The sequence below is a fragment of the Neofelis nebulosa genome, chromosome 8, assembly GCF_028018385.1.
Source record: "Neofelis nebulosa isolate mNeoNeb1 chromosome 8, mNeoNeb1.pri, whole genome shotgun sequence".
In the NCBI taxonomy this organism is placed as follows: Eukaryota; Metazoa; Chordata; class Mammalia; order Carnivora; family Felidae; genus Neofelis; species Neofelis nebulosa.
In genome coordinates this window covers 97132377-97155644 of record NC_080789.1, presented here as the reverse complement: position 1 = coordinate 97155644, position 23268 = coordinate 97132377, and the positions used below count along the sequence as shown (strand labels likewise).

The 23268-nt window shown below is 41.3% G+C and overlaps 1 protein-coding gene across 4 annotated transcripts; it reads right to left on the bottom strand.

The window, feature by feature from the left end:
- Positions 1-15744: 15744 nt before the first annotated feature.
- Positions 15745-21267, bottom strand: LOC131519990 (mucin-2-like). 4 transcript variants are annotated; one of them, XM_058743660.1, is made up of 6 exons: positions 21057-21267; positions 18764-19180; positions 18552-18614; positions 17168-17215; positions 16666-16696; positions 15745-15983 (listed from the first exon to the last, which is right to left on the bottom strand). In XM_058743660.1, the coding sequence occupies exons 1-6, from the start codon at positions 21124-21126 to the stop codon at positions 15977-15979; spliced, it is 636 nt and encodes a 211-aa protein (XP_058599643.1). In that variant the 5' UTR covers positions 21127-21267; the 3' UTR covers positions 15745-15976. The 4 variants fall into 4 exon arrangements, with proteins under 4 accessions (XP_058599643.1, XP_058599645.1, XP_058599642.1 ...); XM_058743662.1 differs by having other exon boundaries at positions 16646-16696; positions 18764-19126; XM_058743659.1 differs by having other exon boundaries at positions 16646-16696; positions 21057-21266.
- Positions 21268-23268: the final 2001 nt, after the last annotated feature.

Below are 23268 nucleotides of genomic sequence, written 5' to 3'. Positions count from 1 at the left end.
TCAATACATTTTTGCGAAAAAAATTTTTTTAAAGGATTTGAAACTAGTAATTAAAAGAATTATCTGAAAATCTGAGAATACTGACCCTAGTATGATCAGTATTGATCACTGACCCTACTGATCCTAGTATGATCTCTGGACTTTAAAGAAAAAGAAAAAAAAATTCCATGCACATTTCTGAGACATTGCAAATGACTTACCAGGAATAAAAGTAGATCACCCTAAGAGTTTTCAATAATAACACTCCTTGTTGCCAAAAGAACGTAGAGTAATATATTAAAGAGGCAAAAACAAAGAAAATGTGATTTTCTATCTGCAAAACTGACATTCTGGCAAAAGGGAGTACAGGAGCTGTCCTTAACTAGGGGAATATTGTTCTCTTGAGCCCTTTCTGAAGCGTTTACTGGAGAATGAGTCTTAGACAGCAAAAATACCTAGAAAGAATCAGTATAGGTATTGATAGAACATTAAACATACAGTCACTTGTACAACTAAAACTTAGTGAAGGTTAATGGAGAGAAAGTAATAGTTATACGATATGACCATGTGGATATGGGAGCATTATTTATTTATTTATTTTTCAAATATTTATTTATTTGTTTATTTTTGAGAGAGAGGGACAGACAGACACAGCACGAGCCGGGAATGGCAAAGAGAGAGGGAGACACAGAATCCCAAGCAGGCTCCAGGCTCTGAGCTGTCAGCACAGAGCTCAGTGTGGGGTTTGACCTCACAAGCCGTGAGACCATAACCTGAGCCAGAGTCGAGGCTTAACCGACTGAGCCATCCAGGCACCCGGGGAGCATCATTTAAAAATAGGAGGGGAGGGGTGCCTGGGTAGTTGGTCAGTTAAGCATCCCGATCTTGATCTCAGGGTTGTGAGTTCAAGTCCTGCATTGGGTTGTGTCCTGGTGTAAAGCCTACCTAAAAAAAAAATAATAATAATAATAATAACATAAAATACGTAAGATAAAAATAAAAATAGGAGGGGAAAATGAGAGCATATGCAAAAATTATCATAAAATGTTACTGCTGTAAGAAATTGTAGTGTTGGTTAGAATTAATTAGAATTAATTAGTAAATTAGATTAATATTATTATTCTGTCTGTTTACATAATGTGAACCTATTCTATCTTCTCTATGTCCCTGAAATTTTTCAATATGTTAAGAATCCATATATTCTCAGACATTTAAAAAAAAACCCTCGCATGCAAGGCATCGAAATTAATATGGTGATACGCAGTGTGTTTTACAATATTTCTTTGAGTAGAAAAACGAAGGGGTGATAGAACACTTTGAATTACCTCTAGATCTTTTGACTTCCTGAAATTGCTACCTCGCTGCTTGTTTTAAAAGGACAATTTTTGCTTTCCAGCTTTCAGTAAGGCCCAAAGGCACCACAGGTTTTACATCAGTTAATTTGAGGACATTAGCAGTCTCAACATGCGACACATTTAAGACATGCCATCAGGAATTTAACTCCTCTCGGCCTTGGAGACCTGACAATTCGGCAGCCTTTCAACCGCGTGTCTGAGCCCAGGATCTAATGCCATCTTTCCCCAACAAGGAAATGTCATGCGTAAGAAACTCCCTTGTTTCTCACAGTTGTCTGTAACCGTTTTTGGCAGAGTAACTTCCCCTAATCGGCTACAACGTTTAAATCTTATCTCAACTGGTACGTCTGCCGCTTGAAGAATAAAAGACGTCGCTGTTCTCAACTCTACAGCGGTGCTGGCAGCCTTGTGCCCTGTGTTATGTAACAGGTCCCATTCTTAAGTTAATTCAGAATCTGAGATAGGAGTCATAAAAAAACTATTATCCTGCCCTTCTGTTAATTGATGATGCCCGATGCATCACAAGGAAATTAATTCCATCAGTAAACGCTGCGGAGGCTTCCATTCCTTTCTCGAATCTCCTGCAAACACTGTCTTCTTGGGTATTAGGATATTTGGTTAGGAGTCTCTTCCGGCTGTCTTGCACCATCCGCTGTCCCTACAGCAGGAATGACCTTTGGGTTTCCACACTCATTTCCGTACACCGATTATTTATCGTTTTGAAACCATTTTCCAAAAGACTTACGATCACTGTCCAGAAAACAGTTGCCTTCGTCTCCGTACCTGTAACCTCAGGTATCTATGTACTATGCTACCTGCCTCTTAGGAGTTAGGACAGAAAATACACACAGCGTTTTAACCTGGTGTTGAATATAGTATGGCCCTGCGCTCAATATCGATGGGAGAAGCAGAATGCTGAAAATCCATGTTGTCAAAAATGCAGTGCATCTCAATTATCCATCCTGACATTTTCAACAGGGTCGTCTCCCACTCCCAACATGCACTCAATTCTGAGCTTGGAACACTGACCGATTCCTCAGCTGTACCGTCGTCTATATGCTTTCAACTATGAGTTTCCTTCCACCTTGTTTCTCTGTGAATCTATAGCTCATCCTTCTACCTCTAGGAGGGCTTCCTCACTTTCTAACGTGCAGTTAACACTCCCTGCGATTTTTTCAGAAATGTTATGAACTCATTCTTTTAAAGAGCGCTTTCAACCATTTCCGAGCAGTTGGGTCAAAAAGCAATGTAAACACATGTGTCCTATTTTGTTTTCTTGATCAAATCTCATGCACGATGATTGTTAATGGTTATATGAAATGACTGAAGAAAAAATTGTTCTCAAGTTTTCATTATTTGAAAAAGCTCTTAAATGAATTCATAAGAATATATGTTGATTTTTGTTTTGTTGTCTAAACTTAATTCTGCTTATACTGAATATTTTATTGTCAGAATAATGGTAGCTTTATAAAAACAAATGCAAGTTTTTCCCTTTCTCTATGCTGTAGAAGTGTCTAAATAGCATAATGGTCTATTCTTCAAAGGTTGAAAAGAACTAAATTTAAAAACATGTGGAATTGTCTTTTTTTTCTGTAATTTTCTGTAATTTTTTTTCTTTTTTAATTTTTGTTTTTATTTTATTTTTGTTATGAAGGTTATTGTCAAATTGGTTTCCATACAACACCCAGTGCTCATCCCAACAGGTGCCCTCCTCAATGCCCATCACCCACCCTCCCCTCCCTCCTACCCCCCATCAACCCTCAGTTTATTCTCAGTTTTTCAGAGTCTCTTATGGTTTGCCTCCTTCCCTCTCTGTAACTTTTTTCCCCCCCCCTTCCTCTCCCCCAGGGTCTTCTGTTAAGTTTCTCAGGATCCACATAAGAGTGAAAACATATAGTATCTGTCTAACAGAGGTACTTTTTAAATAACATTGTCATTTTCATCCATGAGTGTTGGTCTGTTTGTGACAATAATATATTCTTGGTTCAGTTGTGTTCATTTATATTTTATTAAAAGTCTGTTTCAGTCAGAATTTAAAATTAGTTGGCATACAGTTGCACTATATATGTTTAATACATTTTATTTTATCAATCACGATTTCTTTGTTGACTAGGTTAGCCTACTGTTTATTTATTTACTCAATGCAAATACTCTTGGTTATATTTAAAATTGTTTAATTTTTTTTCTAATTTTAGCTTTTTATTTTTGCCATTTTTATTCAGTTTATTTTGTTGTTCTTTTGCTGTCTTCTTGAATTTAATATTTATTTCACTTATTTTTCCAATATCTTACTTAGTAAATAAAATTATTTAATTCCATGAACTTTTATAAGTAAAATGTCGGTCAGATCCATAGATTTTAATATGTAGCATTCCCATTTTTGTAAATTCCTGAGTAGTTTATGATTTCACATTGAATTAAATGATGTATGGTAAATGCTTAGCAAATGTTACCTATTATTATTATCAGTCTAGGCTAGGAAAGGTAGAGACACTAACATAATTGTGGAATATGTATTTATAGAGAGTGAACATGAGATTAAAATATATGGACCAACATCATAATAGTGCAATCAGAATTTTTAGAGAAGTCTATGCAAAGTTTAATTCTTCCCAAAGACACTTGTGTTTATTTGCTCATTATGCCATCAGAATGCTTAGTGGATTCAGCAGACTCATCACTTCCACTTCACCTCTGGACCAGAGGAACCCAGTGCAATTCACTTACCGTCTCAGCACAAGTTAACCATTCTGACAATATTCGTCTCTCCTGGTAAGCCTATCCTTGGGAAACTGAAGCTTGAGAAGAATCTTCTTTCTTCACATTCAGAGAGCTTAGCACTTCTCAAGAAAGAGAAATGTCGTTCTTGAAAGAACGCAAGTGTGAAATGTACATCTCACTACAAGGGCAATGGGAAAATCGGGGAGGGGGGATTAAGCCACATGATCTAATTTATATTTTTCAAAGATCTCTGACTGTCATGAGGAGACCTGATACGGGATGTGGTAGAATGCAGTGGGAGAGTGTGAAAGTCCCCCAGGAGAGAGAGATCGCTGTCTGAACGTGAGTCTTGGGATAGAGATTATGGAAAAAGCCACATTCGGGGTTTATTTTGAAGGCAGAGCCGATTGCACTAGCTAATGGGCAATGAGGAAAGATGAGAGGGCTGTAAAGAATGACTTCTATATTTTTGAACAATGCCTGAAACAACTGTCGTTAACTGAGAAAAGATTGGAGGAGGACAGGTTTTACGATCTGGAAATCAGGAATTCTATTTGGGACATGGTAAGTAAAACCCACATATTAGAAGGCAAGTGGATTGCTTGATAGTTTCAGTTCCTCTTAAGGTGCCTAAGCTTCTGCTATGGTCTTGCTCATTGGTTCAAACCTGCCCTTCCTAGGTGGTAGTCTTTTCTTCCTCTGTTCATAGATAATATTTACTTTTTCGTTACACAATGATCTATTTTACTCATTGCTGACGCTAAAGTTTAGTGAAAGGACCTGAGCTAAGTGATATTTTGAAAAATCACCTGCTCTCTTTCACTTCGAAGCTCAAGAGAAGGCTGCCTTCCAGCAGGACTACCCTTTCGCAGCCACCCACACAATGTAAGTAAGTGTGCCTGGCACTCTCCCCTCTGTGCCTTATCTCTGACCCTCCTATTCTGCCCGAAGATCTACCATCAACCTCCTTATCGGAATTGCTCACCTTCAGTTTCCCTTCCCAAATGGTGTCTGGAGAAACCAGAGGCAGTCATCCCAATAACCCGAGGGGACCTATTAGGCCCAAGAAACTACTCCTTTCCTCCCACGAACCACTGCACTTCCCCACATAGCCAGAGAAGAATTGCCAACCAGGTATATATTCCCCTTTCTAGAATATAACCATAGTAATGCCAGGAAAAGAAACCAACCTGCCGAGTCACCTTGCAAGGGCAACATTATCTGGGAAACCTTCTTGTAATATTATCTGCAACCATTTCAAAAGGCCAGACCTAGGCACTCATGTGCATGACACAGAATCCACTCATCTGTATCCATCAAGGAGCCTGTCTTTTAGGATTTGGGGCCGCATGTGTTACCCCAACCAAACCATCCTCAGATTACCACTAGCCCTGCACAAAAACCGAACAATAACTAAGACTTATACTGGTTCTGAAATAAGTGTCAGCTAATGATCCTGGCTAATTATGATCAAAAAAAAAAAAAAAAAAAAAGAGGAGCAAGCAACTTCTAAATATAACAAAATAATCAGCAGCTGGAGAGAGGAAGGCAGGTAACTGGAAAGGCTTCTTGGAGACACCATAATACCTTGTTGCCAAATTAAAAAAGTAAAAGGAAACAACCCTAGCACAGAGTAGGATAGCCCCTGATTTAGAGGATTAAATTAAGGAATTCCTCCAAAATGTGTAACACCAACAACCACTAGATATAAGAAGGAAAATAAGCACAGGGAGGGATTGATTCAGGAGATGAACTATCAACAAATATGTTGCAGAAGAAGAATGGGAAGAAATGAGTGACAGAATATTGCCGAGAAAATTCCCTGTATTGAAGAACAATTTGAGAAAATAGCATAGAATAGCACAGAAACTGACTGAATAACAGAAGATCAGTGCAACACAATTGAGGCTTTGAAGGAGTATGACTACCTTGTTGGAGTACATAATTGTCGCCACTAAATCGTTCGTGGCGGGTGGGGGGGGGGAGTTCAAATTATTTCCTTAATGAAATAAAACCCAAATGGAATCTTACAGAAGATTTTAGAAAAAAGAAACAGCATGGAAGAAGTCCTAGAGACAAAAAATGGCATGAACTGTGTATTCATTTTGTTCTGATCTGGAACTCCCATGGTGGATTCTGTGCCCACCTTTGTTCTCACGAAATAATGTAACTCCCAAGGATATTAATTAGAATAGGAAGTTTTAGGTCACCTGTCTTCTGTGACACCAAGACTTTCCTATGAGAGCCAGATCTTGGATCTAGATGATCTTGGATGATCTGTAGGGGTCCAAATAGGCTGAGGGTATTCGTCTGCCATCCATGTGTGCTCAAGTGTATGTTTCCCTCACACATTTTAAAGAAATGATCTCCATATCATCAAAAAGTTTAGCTACATCTTTCAGACATAGGTACACACGCATCATGATGAAGTGTGGATCATAATAGTAACCAAAGATAACAACCATCTTCACTTTTGGTGAAAGGATCACTGCCAACACACACACACGCACACACACACACACACACACAAACACACACACAAAGTGCATGCATGAACACAATGGAAGAACAGAGAAAGAGTCTCACCAGACTGAAAATCCAACGACAGAACAATTCTAATATCTGTGTAGTATCTGTGCTGATTGCTTGGACACTATTCCTTCAAAAACTTTGCCCAAGTCACATGCACCTTTTAGAAATGAGACACTAACAACATCCTACCCACCCTATCCTGCTGGGCTAAGTCCCAAAGAAACAGGGGGTTCAGTTGACTTGAAGTGAGCAAACTATAACCTAGTCTATCCAGTGATAAGGCCCATCTAGTATGGAACACACAGATGCTATTGTTCTGTTCATCTTTATAAAGGAAGCTGTCCAGTTTCTCCCAGCACGGAGTTGGGAACCACTCCAGAACTTCCTCCAAGATGCTGTTCGTCCTGTTCTCAGTGGCCTTACTGACCCTGAGCTTGGCTCGGAGCACAAATGACGGAAAAATTAAAAGGCGGGGGTGGGGGATGCTGTAACACAGCTGCAGGCTTGGGAGACAACAGTGGGGAAGCAGGAGGGGGTGGGAATGGGGGGAAATGAAAAAAGATGGGGCTGCAGAGTTCTGAAGACAGGGATAAGACCAGTCATGTCTTCATTTATGCCAAGGTCTTATGCTTTATTTAGAGCGGAATTGAGACTCAATGAAGAATTTCACCTGAGGAAGGACAAGATAACATGTGCTTTTCTAGAGAGGTCTCTCTGACTGTGCCATGAAGAACACCTTGGAGGATGGCGAGATGGGTACAGGGAAGTTCAGTCATGAAGAAATTACGGAGATCAAAGTAGACAGCAGCTGGAGGTGGCCTTGCTAGGGAATGCCATGCAGACGAAGGAGATAATGTACTCAGAGCTGTCTCAGAGATAGAGAATAGTATGTGAAATTTTTCTCTCTCTGGAGAAACATAGAGATACCAGAGCCCCATGTTCTCACTTTTCTCCCACCCACATTTAATATTTCAGTGTGCCATGATTGCACCCAAATGTTTCTTCCTGGTCACTCCCCTTGAGGAAGCATGTTAATATAAAGTAAAGTGTTTAATGAAGAAGGAATGCAGAAGAATACTAGAATATGACATCAAAATTCCACAACACTTAACCTAAATTAGCAGTAGAGTTTGAGGGATCCTAGGCAAGACAAGAAAGAGCCTCACTTATTTTGAATTTGTGGTTGATATTTAAGACAGTGGCAATTCTGTCCCCCACCTTCACATCTTGTTTTCCTATTCAGTTTTTTTTTTAATATTTTATTTAATTTTTTTCATGTCTATTTTTGAGGCGGAGAGACAGAGTATGAACAGGGGAGGGGCAGAGAAAGAGGGAGACACAGCATCCAAAGCAGGTTCCAGGCTCTGCACTGTCAGCACAGAGCCCAATGTGGGGCTTGAACCCACAAACTGTGAGATCAGGACCAGAGCCAAAGTTGGACACTCAACCGACCGAGCCACCCAGGTACCCCATCCTATTGTTCAGTTTTAAGAGTTCTTTGTCCATTTGGGATAACAATTCTTTATCAGATGTTTTTTGTGAATATTTCCTCCCAGTTGACAACTCACCTTCTAATTCTCTTGGCATCATCTTTTGCTGAGCAAAAGTTTCATTTTAATGAAGCCCAGCTTCTCAATTATTTCTTTCATGGATTGTATTGTTGGTGTTATATCTAAAAAGCATGCTTTTTTTTTTAAATCAAAATAGTTATCACCATGAGATGACCAGCATCTTGGGTTTCACACTCTTGTTAGGCCCCTGCCACATTATATCAGGATCAGTGTGGGTGACCAAGAGAATATGGCAGATATCACATAGACACTAAGCTTCTTGACATATGTCTTGGTGATGATTTTTGGAATCTGACACCAGTAGCAAAAGCAACAAAAGCAAAAAATAAACAAGCAGAACTATATCAAACTTTATCTTTTTTAACGTTTATTTATTTTTGAGAGAGAGAGAGAGAGGAGTGGGAAGAGAGCAAATGGGGGAGGGACAGAGGGGGGCGGATAGAGGATCCAAAGTGGGCTCTGTGTTGACAGCAGATGCGGGGGTCAAACTCATGAACTGTGAGATCATGACCTGAGCTGATGTCGGACGCTTAACCAACTGAGCCACTCAGGCACCCCCAAACTTTAAAAGAGCTTATGCACAGTAAAGAAAGCCACTGGCAAAATGAAAAAGTAACCTACTGAATGGGAGAAAATCTTTGCAAATAATATATCTGATAAAGAGCTAATATCCAAAATATATAAGGAACTCATACAACCCAATAGCAAAACAAAAACAAAACCAAAAAACAACCCAAGTAAAAAATTAGCAAAAGATCTGGGGCACCTGGGTAGCTCAGTCAGTTAAGTGTCTGACTTCAGCTCAGGTCATGATCTCACAGTTCGTGAGTTCGAGCTCCGCATCGGGCTCTGTGCTGACAGCTTAGAGCCTGGAGCCTGCTTCAAATTCTATGTCTCCTTCTCTCCCTTCTCCTCCCCTGCTCATGTTCTGTCTGTCTCTCCAAAAATAAATAAAAACATTAAAAAAAAAATTTTTTTTAATAAAAAAATGAGCAGAAGATCTGAATAGACATTTTTCCAAAGAAGACATACAGATGGCCAACAGGTACATGACAAGATGCTCTACATCCTTAATCATCAGGGAAATTCAGATAAAAACCATAATGAGATATCACCTAACACCTGTTAGATGGAAATTACCAAAAAGATAAGAAGTAACGACCGTAAATTACTCAGACATAAAAAAGATAAGAAATACTCAACCATAGAAAAGAATTGGGGCCAACATGAATGACCTACAGGATATCTCATGCTAAGTGAATAGACAGAAAAAGACATGTCATATGATCTCTCTTATATACGGAATTTTAAATAAAAGTTTAATTATTAAAAAAAAAAAAAACCAAGCTCATATAGGGGCACCTAGGTGGCTCAGTCAGTTAAGTGTCCAACTCTTGGTTTCAGCTCAGGTCATGATCTCAAGGTTCAAGAGTTCAAGCCCTGCATTGGGCTCTGCCCTGACAGTGCAAAGCCTGCTTAGGATTCTCTCTTTCTCTCTTTCTTTCTGTCCCTCCCCTGCTCGCTTGCTCTCTTTCTCAAAATAAATAAACTTAAAAAAAAAAAAGCTCACAGATACGGAGAACAGGCTAGTGGTTGCTAGAAGCAGGGGGTGGAGAGCAGGGGGGGAGGGGATGGGTGAAATGTTATTGGTTTTGTTCTTGTTTAAGTAAAGTTAATTTTAAAAATAGAATGTGACAGAAATGGGGATATGTCACTTGTGAGAATGAGTTATAGAGGACACTGTGGCTTCATCTTGGTCACTCTCTTTTTTTCTTCAATGTCTCTCTTTTTCTGTCATCAATGGCCTTGAGAGAAGCCAGGTGCCAGGTTACACAGCCTATGACGAGGCCTTTACAAGTACAGTAAAACCGTGGATTGAGAGTAACTTGTTCTTCAAGTGTTCTGCAAGATGAGCAAAACTTTCTAACAAATTTTAACTTGATAAATGAGCAATGCCTTGCAATGCGAGTAGTACATGATGCCGAACATCACATGATCACAACTGAACCAATGGTTCTTGAAATTCACTTTGATATACGAGTGCTTTGGATTATAAGCATGTTTCTAGAACGAATTATGCTTACAAACCAAGGTTTTACTGTAATTCTCTCGCAGATTCCCTAGGTGGTTTCATGGAGGGGAAAGCACCAAGAGGGAAGGAGAAGGAAAGCTCACTCCCAACTCCAACCCTTCACTCTCCACTTGGCCTCTGATAACAACCTCGCTCTTCCCCAATTGTTTCTGATGAGGACAGAGGTGGGGTGAATGACAGCAAGGGGACTGCTCCAGCCTAGTAAGCCCTGCAGTGTCCAGCTCCAACGGCTGAAGATTATTTGGCGGTGACTTCTTTTAGTACAAAAAAGTACTTTGCCTTTGTTTATTGTTAATTCCTATCTTCACCAACGCCAACTCTGCACCTAACATCGCCTGTTCCTTATACTTATATTTCCTTCATTGCAGGACTTTTTGTTTTTCCTAGATTTAATCATTATCTTTTCCCTCATTTATTTCTGTGTCTGTTTTTTAAACACCTAAGCCATTCTGCAACCTCTAGCTAGATCTGCAATGTCTCTCTCAATGCAATTTTCCTCACCCTCACACCTATCAAATAATTTTGTTCTGTCCTGGAAATTTTCTTTGCTCTCTTTTTAGTAGGATGATTAATATCTTGAGTTAATGCCCTCCTCTTTCTTGTTTTTTTCCCCCTTTGGTGAAGCACATCGTGCCATATCTTCTTGCAAATGAATGCATGAGAGGCAAGTATTTCGAGATCTTTTTTTGTCTGAGAGTGACTTTCGTCTACCCTCACACTCAATTGATACTCTGACTGGATATAAAATTCTAGGTTGAAAATTATTTTTACACAGAATGTTTATGACAACTTTCCACTGTTTTCTGACTTCCTCCCTTGTTCCATTATCATGCTGACCCTCAGTTCATTGCAAATGACTGTTCTCACTGAGATCTTCAGCATCATCTTTTTGTCCCTAAAATTGAGTTAGATATATGCTGATGTGGATTGTCTTTTTCATTTATAGTACTGGGGTCTCAATGTTCCAGGATGGGCCCCCAATTCTGGGTCCTGCAATTTAGAAAGAGTCCCCACACAAACATCAAAACCAAAGGCATTGTTTTTTCTCTTTACTCTCATTAGAAATTATTTTAGAAGCTGAGCAAGTAAGTTTTTGTTTTAAGTGTTTGAGAGAGAAAGAAAATGGGGGAGGGGCAGAAATAGAAAGAGAGAGAGAGAGAGAGTCCCAAATTGGCCCCATGCTCAGTGGGGAGCCAGATGCAGGGTTCAAACCCACAAACCATGAGATCATGACCTGAGCAGAAACCAAGAGTCAGATGCTTAACCAACTGATCCACCCAGGTGCCCCTCAGCAAGTAAATTTTTGAAAAAAACAAGAATAATGGGAGAGGGCACAGGCCCTTCAGGACTAAGAATGCAGGATTGTGAATATGTAAAGAGAAACAATTCATAGCTTCTCTGCCTTGGGGCACCAGAAACAAGGCAGACGGGCTCTCCCACCCCCCAGGGGAATTGTGCTATCTGCCACTCCCATGCTCAAGGCTATACACCCGGGAGGTGTTCAAAACTTTCTGGAAATCCCAAATCAGAAGTGAGACACGAGGGAGGAAACCTTGCCTAGCAGGTTCCCACACAAGCTTGACCAAGTCATTCCCCCACCAGACCAGCTTCCCTCTTGCTATTCCTGCAAACAGCTTGTCCCTGCCTGCCCCTCACTTCACAAGGGCATGGGTGGTGTGGGGGAACACAGGGCTCCTTTAGTCTCTAGGCTTGGTCAAAGGGGCAGTCTCCAAGGAAAAGGCAGTATACGTGGGTGGATATGTGACCCGAACCTAGGTTCTATCTAGCTCAGTTTAAAACTTGTGCGTATTTATTTAGAGATAGAGTATGCAAACTTCCATTTACATTCCTGCACTGGCCCCTGCAAATGCTAAGTGTGGGCCTGTGGATGAACCCTGGGCAGTTTCAATACAGAGAGCCGTCCTTAAGTTCTGGGAAATGGAGCCTTTCATTGATAATTTCTTTCCCGCTCTGTTTTCTTTGAAATTTGTGTTAATTGAATTTTCTCATTTCTTTTCTTACTGACCATCTCTTTTCCTTTTTTTTTTTTATAAGGGAGTTTCTTAATTTCATCTTCTATTAAACTTATCATCTAAATTCACAATTGCCAGTATTTCTATGTTTTCTGGTTGATTCTTTTTTTTTAAGTTTTTATTTATTGTTTTCAGTAATCTCTGCACCCGACAAAGGCTCAAACTCATGACCCCAAGATCAAGAAGTTGCACACTCTTCCAGGGTCGCCTGGGTAGCTCAGTTGGTTGAACGGCTGACTTCAGCTCAGGTCACCATCTCATGGTTCATGAGTTCGAGCCCCACATGGGGCTGTCTGCTGTCAGCACAGAGCCAGCTTCAGATCCTCTCTCCCAGTCTCTCTGCCCCTCCCCTGCTTGCGTGCTCTCTCTCTCTCTCAAAAATAAACTTAAAAAAAAAAAAAGGGTTTCATGCTCTTCCCACTGAACCAACCAGGCACCACTGGTTGATTCTTTATTCAATAGCAACCTATTCTTGTTGCAAGGATGCATTATCCATTCTTATCCCTCAGAATTTATCCATTACAGTTTCTTAAAGGTTTCTTCTGCTCTTTGTGTTTTCTACGTTTCTTCTGAATTCCCCTTTTACTGCTCCTTAACTGTTATTTGATAGAGATTGTCTTCAAATGTCAGGTGATGCTCTGCTTTCTTTTTATACATGAAAATGAGGCACTGAGATAATCAGAAAACTGAGTGCCTTGCAAGGCTTTTATAGAATCGTGTGCCTCACAGGAGAATGATCGGGTGGCCTGAGACCCAATTTGTTGAAGACCTATCTCCAGATGCTACCTCTGAGACCACTCCAACTCTTCAGAAGAATTAAGACTGCATGGCAGGCATAATCCTCACTGCTGGCACTTTGGAGCTGGCCTGGGTAAGAGACTAGGTGTCTGTCCATTCATTTCACTCCATTGCCCTGCTTTTAGAATGGCATCTCCCTCGTATATTCTTCAGTGATGGCGGTCCCAAGTCCAGCACTTTTCTGGGTCAATTTTCTAGAGAATAAATCTAATCTCACCTGCTGGAATAAGGGAGGATATGAACCTGTTTCCTGTCGCCTGTTTTTCCACCATTGTCACCTGTCCTTAAGCCTAATCTTAAGAGCACCTGTGCCTGTAACACCTGAGCCTCGCCAGCAAGTTATGAGGACAACTGGCATCCTTCTATTTGGTACCACTTTCCCCCAAACAGGCTTCCACAGATAGTTAAGGATTATCTTTATTTCTCTTATGCCATTAACCATTCTATTTTTGGTCTGTTTATTGTGGTTTATAATTTTCCTTATGATTGTTCTAAAATGTCCTGTAACTCTTTATTGCTGTTGTTACTGCGTTGTAACAGCATTTTTTTTCATGTTTAAAGCTGATATTTATATTTGTCTATAAATCGCACAAATATTACTTATTTTGGGGCGCAATTGCATGCAATTAATAATATCATACATATTTACGTGGTGTAAGTAACTTATGTAAAGCTCTCAGCTCAGTCCATGCCTCCCATAGGCAAGCCTTCAGTGGTAGCTGCTATTATGAGGACAGTAATTGTGTGGGGCTCCTTGTCATTTGCTTGCTCTGTATGTCAAGTTTCTATAAGACTCTGTCAGGTGCCTAACTCCTCCAGTATATATACTATTCCTAAATGACGTCATCTGAACCCATAGCTTCAATGCCACTTCTACTAGGATCAGCAAATGGTCAGCACACATGTTACAAATTCCCCCTTCGACCAATCCCCAGGTTTGGTAGTCATCTCATTAGTCTCTAGGCAGCTACCTTTAACTAATCAGTCAGAATCTGAAATGAAAATTTTTTTCTATTCTAGATAGGTACTAATGAGTGCCTAGCTGGAGGCAACTATCACATTTTCCTGGCTAACTTGCATAAACCATTCCAATGGTCCATCATAAAAGTCCATGCTGAAATGTACTTGAAACTAAGGAGAAAATAGGAAGAAAAATTGGAAAAATAGTTGACTGGCAAAACAGAAATAGATTTATCGTCTTAAAAGAGATCAGCAGAGGCCTTGGAACTACTTTCCTATTTAGAAGAAAAGACCTGAGATAAGGGGCTTGATAGAGCCAGGATAAAGAATCCTAAAACCTGATGTGCTCTGTGGCCAACTCATCCTAAGAGTGAGGGATTTATTGCATGTTGTGTAAAAATCACTGGAAAGCATGGAATAATTTTCCCTGAGACAAGCTAGTAAGCTACTAATTCTTTAAGTTAATATTCCCAAACACTGGTGTATTCTGTGTTGAAATATATTAAGAAGAAAAAGGGAATTTTCAATCAACCTGGTATAATTGACTCATTTTACATAAGGAAGCTGGGGTTCCCAAGTGGTAGATATACACCTAAAATCTTTATTCTCCCCACTTTCAACTCTGCCTATCACTCTACATTTCTGCCATTTTAGTTTGTCATTTACGCTATTGCATACTGCGAAATTACAAATATGTGCCACGCCAACTAATTTTACATAAATTCATATATATCCTCTTGTAAAAATCTAGTGTAAGAAAAAAAAAACAAACGCATGGGTAATTATCTCCATCCTGTAATGAACCAAACCAGTTTTAGAGTGAGATGTCTTGTCCTGTCTGTGGTATGAAGAATAATGGCCTCACAAAGATGCTCACTGACTAATTCCCAGAATCAGTAGATATGTTAAGTTACACGGCAAATGGGAATTAAGGTGGCTAGTCAACTGACCTTGAAATGGAGATTATCCTGGATTATCCAGGTAGGACCCGATGTGTTCTTAGGGTCTCTAAATGTGGAAGAGACGGGCAGTAGTCAGTGTCAGTGACTGTGATATAATGAGAGAATCAAACAGCCACTGCTGACTTTCAGGATGAAAGAGGGCCGAACAAAGCAGGCAAGAAAATAGATTCTTCCATAAAGTCTCCAGAAAGCAGCTCAGCCCCAGCAACACATTTTTAACCCAGTGAGATGCCTTCAGACTTCTGAGCTACAAAACTATAAAATAGGTCTGTATTGTTTTAAGCCACTAAATTTGTAGTAATTCGTTACAGCAGGAATAGGAAAACTAATATATTTTCCATAGTTGATTTCATGCTTTCTTGGGGCCATCAAGAGTTAAAGCCTGGTTATAAAGTATCTACCAGAGAGGAATAAAATGATTATTAGTACTAACACAAGGCAAATAAGCAATCTGTCCCTTTATAAAATAAAAAACCCCGGGCGCCTGGGTGGCTCAGTCGGTTGAGCGTCCGACTTCAGCTCGGGTCACGAGCTCGTGGTCCGTGAGTTCGAGCCTCGCGTCAGGCTCTGGGCTGATGGCTCAGAGCCTGGAGCCTGCTTCCGATTCTGTGTCTCCCTCTCTCTCTCTGCCCCTTCCCCGTTCATGCTCTGTCTCTCTCTGTCTCAAAAATAAATAAATGTTAAAAAAAAAAAAATTAAAAAAATAAATAAATAAAATAAAATTAAAAAACCCTCTCAAAATTCAATTCTAATCAACATTTATTGAGCCCCTGCGAAATGGGGCACTGTTAAAATACACCCCTCCTTTGTGTGGGTACAACTCCTGTCACTCTGTTTATCTTCAACAGGTACATCTAGGCCTTTACAATATTCAATCTCCAGTAATGGGGTGGAAGCCTTGTTCAGAAGCTCAGAATCTTCTCAGAAAGTTGTGGTTAGAAGGGTAATGGTCACAACTAATGGAAAATCTGCTTCATTTTCTAAATTAAAAAAAAAAAAAAAAAAGAGTTACCAAAAGAAACTAGTGTTCAACAGATCACCCCCATCTTTCCCGCTGCCCACTGTGACCTTGGACATGTGACTTCATTTCTTTAAGGTGTAAACTCCTTATTCTCCCTCCCTCTCCTTGTGTCTCAAGTCAGATATTTACACACTGTCCAGGTAGCCACTTTATTTCATGAAGAAACCATTTTAGAGGCTTCCAAAAAAAAGCCCAAAATGAGGCCACTTAGTAAAACTGGGACCTCCTGATCCAGAACTCTGAGGCTTTACAGTTTTTAACTGAATTATATAGTCTGTGCACTGGAAAATCTGATGACTTTTCTTCAGGCTGTTCCTTTGAAAAAGACTCCATTATACTGAATTGGAATCCACATCCAAGATAGACAGGAAAATGCAATCTTGGGAAACTCAAGCAAGAAGACTTGTTTATCGTATGCTTATTTGGTTGCTGAACAACCAGACAATCAAGACAAACATCAGAGAGGAAAGAGGTTGCCTTTGAGCTCATGTGAGCTTTTATAACTGATCTCAGCATCTTGGAAGTTGGCAGTTTGGACTCCTTTCCCAGTGTACGAAAACCAGCACTGAAAATGGTATCAAACCCTTGATAAGGAATCAGGGCCAGAGAGAAGAAACTTACAAAAAGGTACTTAGACATACTCATTGCTTCCCACGGAGGTGCTGGGCTCTTCTGAAATTAAGTAAAGAAATGGTTTTATTCACGTCAGTAAGGATCACTCGCAGTGGGTCTAGCATTCAGTTAACCGCGTCACGTAGCCCTGGTAAACAGAGGGCTCCACTAAGTCTGTGGCACCCACACCTTCCTTCTCCCAACTGCCAGGGTCCTCTGCCATACCTGAAATCCTACTGTTATAAATGGAACACAGATGCACTCCATGAGGATGATCTGGTTTAAGGGGAGGTCTCCACTCACTTACAAGTCCCTAAGAGCAGCATGTGTACTTGTTATAACTTCATTCCCTCTTCTCCCCCAGAAGCTGAGCAGACATGAGTGAGAAGGGTATAAACAGAGGCAGAGTACCTACCAGAGTCCCACTTCCTGAGTCTGTTCTGGAAAGCCTCCCAAGGAAAAAAAAAAAAAAAAAAAAAAAACCCTTGAAGACCAAGAATAGGCGAGAAAGACAAAGCTGTTTGGCCTTACCTGGTCCTCTAGTCATGGGCTCTTCTGAGTAAGTGGCAGTGACATTTTCTAGAAATAAAAGAGTACGTTTCTTAACTTAAAAAGTTAAAACCTCCATTGATTTTCTCTATTAAAAACCACAGCTTCTCAATATACATTCATATCAAATCACTGCATTGTACACCTTAAGCTGATGTCAATTACATCTCAATAAAACTGAAAAAAAAAAAGTTAAATAAATAAATACATTATGGTGAGGGGAAAAAAAACAAAGACCCTCATTTTGTGGGTAAATTCCACAGTCAGAAAGCATCTCTTGATAAGCAGGTACGAGGTCCAGTATATTAGCAAAAATGACCAGATGGATCTTGTAGTCAAACATGAGAATTTTCCTAACGCCCCATGGGAGGGGGCAGGGGAAGACATCATTAACACAGATGAACTCTTTAATCAAGCCAGATTACAGTTTGGGTAATTAGAACACAATAGTGAAGTAGAGCTTCGTGTTGCAAATGATGTCAATTCTTTGAGGAAGACAATTAGTGGAAGAGGAAGATGTTAAAGCCAGGGAAACAACCCTTCCTCAAAATAGGCCTTTCCACTAACATACCATTTCTAGATTCCTCCCACTACTCCCTGCGATACCCCAATACACTTAGAGCAGTGCTGGAATATAGACAATCGCGATAAATTTTAGCTATTATTTGCAGACATAAGAATCAGATCGTATAGAAATTTGCTTTTGTAGGTAAGACCCAAGAGTCTTTCTTAGCAAACATCCCAGGCATCCCTTAAAGTATTGGGGTTTGTTTTGTGGGGGTAGAAAGCATCGAAATCTTATGGCCCCTTGGCTAGGTGGAAGACAGAAAAATGAAAGAAGGTAGAGACTGGAAAGAGGGTTGGGCAAAGATAGGACCACTGCTTAATGCATAAAGCTTTTAAATCTCTTTTCTCTTTTGTTCAGTCTATATTCAAATAAGACTTACATTTACCATAACCTTCTCTCAAAAAGTTCTCTATGTAAACTGAATGGGAATGAACTGGCAGAGAAAAGGAAATTGTCAACCCCTTTTTGGCCACCACATACTTCAGTCCATTGGAGACACCAAGCCCCTCCTCTTTGAGAAGCCCTGAAGGCTGGTCCTGGTCAGGTCTGGGCAGACCTCTGGGATGGAGCTATGTTGGCATCCAAGCAATTCCGGTTTCTGATACTCGGGGAAAATGTTTCAATTTTCTACAAGTTTCAGAGAACTTTTAGCAAAACTTCCCTCTACAATAGAGAACAAAGCAGCAAAAGTATCCCCAAATGTATAAGATACCTCAGGACATTTCTATGCAATGACCTATAAACAAGAAAAAGGAGGAAGGAGGAAATTTCTGCATTTTTGAAGTCAGAAATCCTTACCTGTAGCCTCAGCAGTTGCTTCCTCAGAGCTATCAGTGTTTGATTCCACTTCAGTAGATAATTCTAGGACAACAAAATGGAGGATGGCTTTGATCATCAGCTTACATTGGGAAATCAAGTACACTGGAGGAAAGCAGGCTTTCTCTCAGAAATGCAATGGGAGCTCACCAACTCCTGCCCAGGCCTCCTCTGAAGCCCAAACCCTCACCTACCAAAGGTTGGTGTGTTCTCAAGATGCACATCCGTGGTCGATTCTACACCAATGGAGACTAGGTCAGTGGTTGACTCTGGGGTGGCCGTGGACTCCAGGTCAGTGGAAAACTCCAGGTCGGTGGAGGACTCCAGGTCAGTGGAAAATTCCAGATCGGTGGAGAACTCTGGGTCAGTGGTCAACTTCAGGGCAGCAGTGGACTCCGTGGTGGTGGACAACTCCAGGTCGGTGGGGGACTCTGGGTCAGTGGTCAACTCCAAGGTGGCAGTGAATTCTGTGGTGGTGGATGACTCCAGGTCGGTGGGGGACTCTGGGGTGACAGTGGACTCTGGGTAAGTAGATGACTCCAGGATGGCGGGGGACTCTAGTTCAGTGGTAAATCCAAGGGCATTAATCAACTCAAGGTCAGTGGTCAAGTCTAGGTCAGTAATGAATTCCAGAGGAGCCAAAAAAAAAAAAAAAGAGAGAGAAGAAGAAGAAGAAGAAGAAAAAGAAGACAATGACAACGAAGAAGAAGAAGAAGAAGAAGAAGAAGAAGAAGAAGAAGAAGAAGAAGAAGAAGAAGGAAGAAGAAGGGGAAGAGGAGGAGGAGGAAGAAGGAGAATTATTTAAGTACTATCTAGGAAGAATATTTTCACCATCTCTACACTACTTCAAGCTAGATCTTTTTCCTGGGAAAATCTGGAACATAAAAGAGCATATTGAGTCAAGTGTGGTCTCACCACAAGTTTCTCTCCTGCCAAGTGCTAGAAAGGGCAGAAGATTTTAACTGCCACCCGGGAGTATGCTCAAAGCCTGCTACACCATCTTTCTTTGAGAGGGTCAGTTTAGGAAGAAGAATTCAATACTGTGCCTCTATATACAAATTAGTCAGACAGAAACAGAATAAAAACTCCAAGGATATCCTTCCTTGGATATAATCCTTCCAGGTTCCTGAAAACTAAAAAGAGAAACCAAAAGGGGGAAGGAGACAGGAAAACAGCTATTTCCAAGGTGCATAAACCAGAATGGAATTGACTCTAAAATGGGCTACTCCTACCGGTTTTTCACTTACTGGGTGAAGTCTAGGACCCAACTTCCCAGTCTCTCCCATAGAATGCACAATCCAGATATTTGGGGGTTTGCTCACCATAAGAGCATAACCATGTAGACCTGATGAGCTTACAACCAGGGTCTTCTTGAGCCTGTAGTGAATCCTTCACTGTAGTGAAATATACCCAGTCATTGTGGCTGCCTAGCCTCGGTGACCAGGTTATGGGCACACTGCCAATGAGGCCAAAATCATTAGCTCTCTAATTTAGTCACTATGCTGTATCATTCATGCATATACAGTAAAGAACCCCAAATACAGCATCTGATCAATTGAAAGTTACCAGAGGGAGTTCTGGGAGGAAGAGGATGGGGGAAAGTAATTATTTTTAAAGTTTTTTTAACGTTTATTTATTTTTGAGAGAGAGAGAGAGAGAGAATGAGTGGGGGATGAGCAGAGAGAAAGACAGAGAATCCAAAGCAGACTCCACACTGTTAGCACAGAACCCGAAGCAGGGCTCGAACTCACGAATCATGAGACCATGAGCTAAGTCGAAATCAAGACTTGGACGCTTAACTGACTAGGTCACCCAGTGGCCCTGAAAGTAATTATTTTAATGCAAAAGAACGAACACCCTTTCTCCCGAGAAATCAAATTGAATTTGGAAAGAAGTAGAAAAGAAAGCCTTTAGGGGAAAGCTTTCCTTTTCTCTCCGGTTCAGGAAGACCCCTATTTCTTTCCTTTCTCGTGTGATTCATAAGTTTCCATTCCAGACACCCTGATTTCCATTGCACGTGACTGAATGAACTGCTGAAGCACTCTGAACTGCACTCTGCTATAAAATGAGGATACAACCTAGGACTTTTCAACCGGCACTAAATAGAATAAAGCCTCTTTAGGACCCAGGAGCGAATAGGGCCACAGAAAACCCTCAGTAGTGATGTTTTCCCATCACCCACCCTAAGCCCATCTAGCCCAAACTTATTACCTTTATGAGATCAACTCAAGCACCTAATCCACATTTTAGCTTAGCACTCCATGTGTCCAAGGCGCCGGGGCTCCACCACCTGCCCATCTCCAACTTAACACCAAGTGGATATAATTTCACCCACTTCACTTTGCAACATTCACTGCTGGTCTTTGTCTTTTGCTCTTTCTGTTTCTGCAGAAAGACCCCCCCCCCCACACACACACCCCACACACATACACCCCATAAAAGAATTTCAGTTTCATTCTCCAACAGACCTCCCAATGGTCCACTTACCCGGGAGTATTACAGGGTAAGCCACAGCCAAGGTAAACCAGGCTGTGACTATCAGGGCCTTCCTCAGCATGGTGCCAGCGGGAGCGCAAGAGGCTGGTGGAGGTTAAGTGGAAGGAAGCAGGTCCTGAGTGTGATGGGCAGAGTTCCCTTGAGCTTTTATGCAACCCTCAGCCTCACGTCCCTCAAGGCAGCTTTTCCAAGTGGGTAGGAAAAAAAAGAAAAAAAAAAGACGGAAAGAAAAGAAAAAGCAAGCCACACCCCACCTGATGAGAATGCCCCTGGAGCAAAGGTGGGAAGGGAACTGGGGGCAGGGCTAAGCTAGAAGTATGGAAAATTCTGATAAGGACTGTGGCGAAATTAGGTTGCACCTTGGTGGTAATGGACCACCAACCTGTTGCTTCTCAGAGAGGCAGGGGGGAAAGTCTAGCTCCTCCAGGTCCCAGAAAATACCCCCTCCTGGCCTCAGGAGGTTGCAAATTTGTCATGGAGGCTGGAGCCTAGCCCTCTACCGCCCTGGAAAGCTGTTTTGTATCAGGGTGTGGGACTAAGAACCACAGTCAGAGCCTGATGGCTACTCTGATTCTAAGGGAGAGCCCTACTGCAAAGTCTTCTCACCCTAGCGGGTCCCTTAAAGAAAACTGTCCTAGTGGGTCCCTTAAAGAGAATTGTCAAAGAGAATAATTATTGCTACTATAACCACTACATAATGACAGAAACATCTAGAATCATAAATGTTCACATGTGCTCCTATCTTATTTGATTCTCATCACGATCCTGTGTGTGAGACATTACTCTCCCTATTCTTCTGGTGAGGAAAGGAGAGGCTGAGACACTAAGTGACCCCAGATTCACTTGAAGATATTCCAGCTCTGAGGGAAGTCGCTAACATGGGATACACTTCCTGGTAGAGCAGACCTGGCTCCTGCTAGCGACTTCCTCAGTCCTCTAGGGGGCAGTAGTAAGTCGCCATGGGCTCTTGGGTGAAGCACTGACTGGAACCCTCACAGGAGATGCAAACTAGACAGGGGACAGATAAGACTGTGGAGCTGGCTCACATCAGTCAACCTGGGCTCTCTATTACAAGTCAGGACCCTTCTCTGGAAAGAAAGTTCTTTATCACAGATTCACAACTCCCATCCCAGGGCCAAACTCCCATAAGGCCTTTAGCTCTCAGTGTTCCTTACTTAAAAGATTCCAGCTGATTCCTGCTGCTCAGAAACCATGGGGTTTCTCTCAATACCGTTGAGAGGAATAATAACAGCTCACATTTATTAAGTGCTTAACTGTGTCCCACCGGCGTATGTTATTTTGTCCAATACAAACCCAAGTCAATTTTATTATTCTCCTTTCCTAGATAAAGAAACCAGGGCACAGAAAAGTTAGGGAACTTATGAAAGGTCATACAGTAAGTGTTCTAGAATCAGGAAGCAAACCTTCCGGCCGTCTGTTGCTAGGGCCTATGCTCTCCATCACGCTCTTTGTCCTCCCCACCCCCCACCCAGGTGTCACCCTGACTCTTCATGGCCAGCTTTGTCCTGCAAAGTGTGGCACTGCACAGGCTTCCCCTTAACGGGGCGGGGAAGGAACATCCACATACGTTAGAGAACATTCTGTTCTTCTATGAACTACCTTTCTTTGGCGAGCCCTGTGCATTTTGAAGGGTAACACAAACACAATAGTCAGGAACTTGGGAAGCAAGAACTCTTGAAAAACTTGCAGGCAATGAACACCAGCAAATGATAGGACTCAGATGAGACAATAATCCAGTAAGTCATAGGTCAGTGGAAGAAGGGGGAGTTTTATCTGCATCAGCTACAATATGAGAATATTTCCTACCCGGAAACCTATAAGAATTGACTTCCAAATGTGCAAGGTAGGATCTCTGAACTCTTTGGGGAGATTTACAAGTTCAGGTATGGAAGGGGCAGAAATGACCAACTTCTTCTAGAAGCTTTGTTTTGCAGCTCAACCACCTAAAAATACAGATACTATTTTAGATATTCTTCCAAAGGTCATGGTCCATTTTTAGGTGCCGTGGTTTTCCCCAGAGGCGGTGAAAAAGCAGCTGGTGACCTCTATATTGAAAACTGGGAGGAACTTGATGCGTCCTGAAGATGCGTCACTGTTTCTCACCACCTGAGTATTATTAAGTAACTGATACTGTGGGTCCAAGGAGGAGCCAGGCCTCTGGTAAGGTGAGATCTAATTAAAC

Excerpts from the sequence above, each read along its gene's own strand:
- LOC131519990 (XM_058743659.1), bottom strand. The coding sequence starts at position 21,126 with ATGCTGAGGAAGGCCCTGATAGTCACAGCCTGGTTTACCTTGGCTGTG. Across the intron at positions 19,181-21,056 it reads TTACCCTGTAATACTCCCGG|ACTTGACCACTGACCTTGAG; the intron begins GTAAGTGGACCA and ends TTACTGACCTAG. Across the intron at positions 18,615-18,763 it reads TGAGAACACACCAACCTTTG|AATTATCTACTGAAGTGGAA; the intron begins GTAGGTGAGGGT and ends TTGTTGTCCTAG.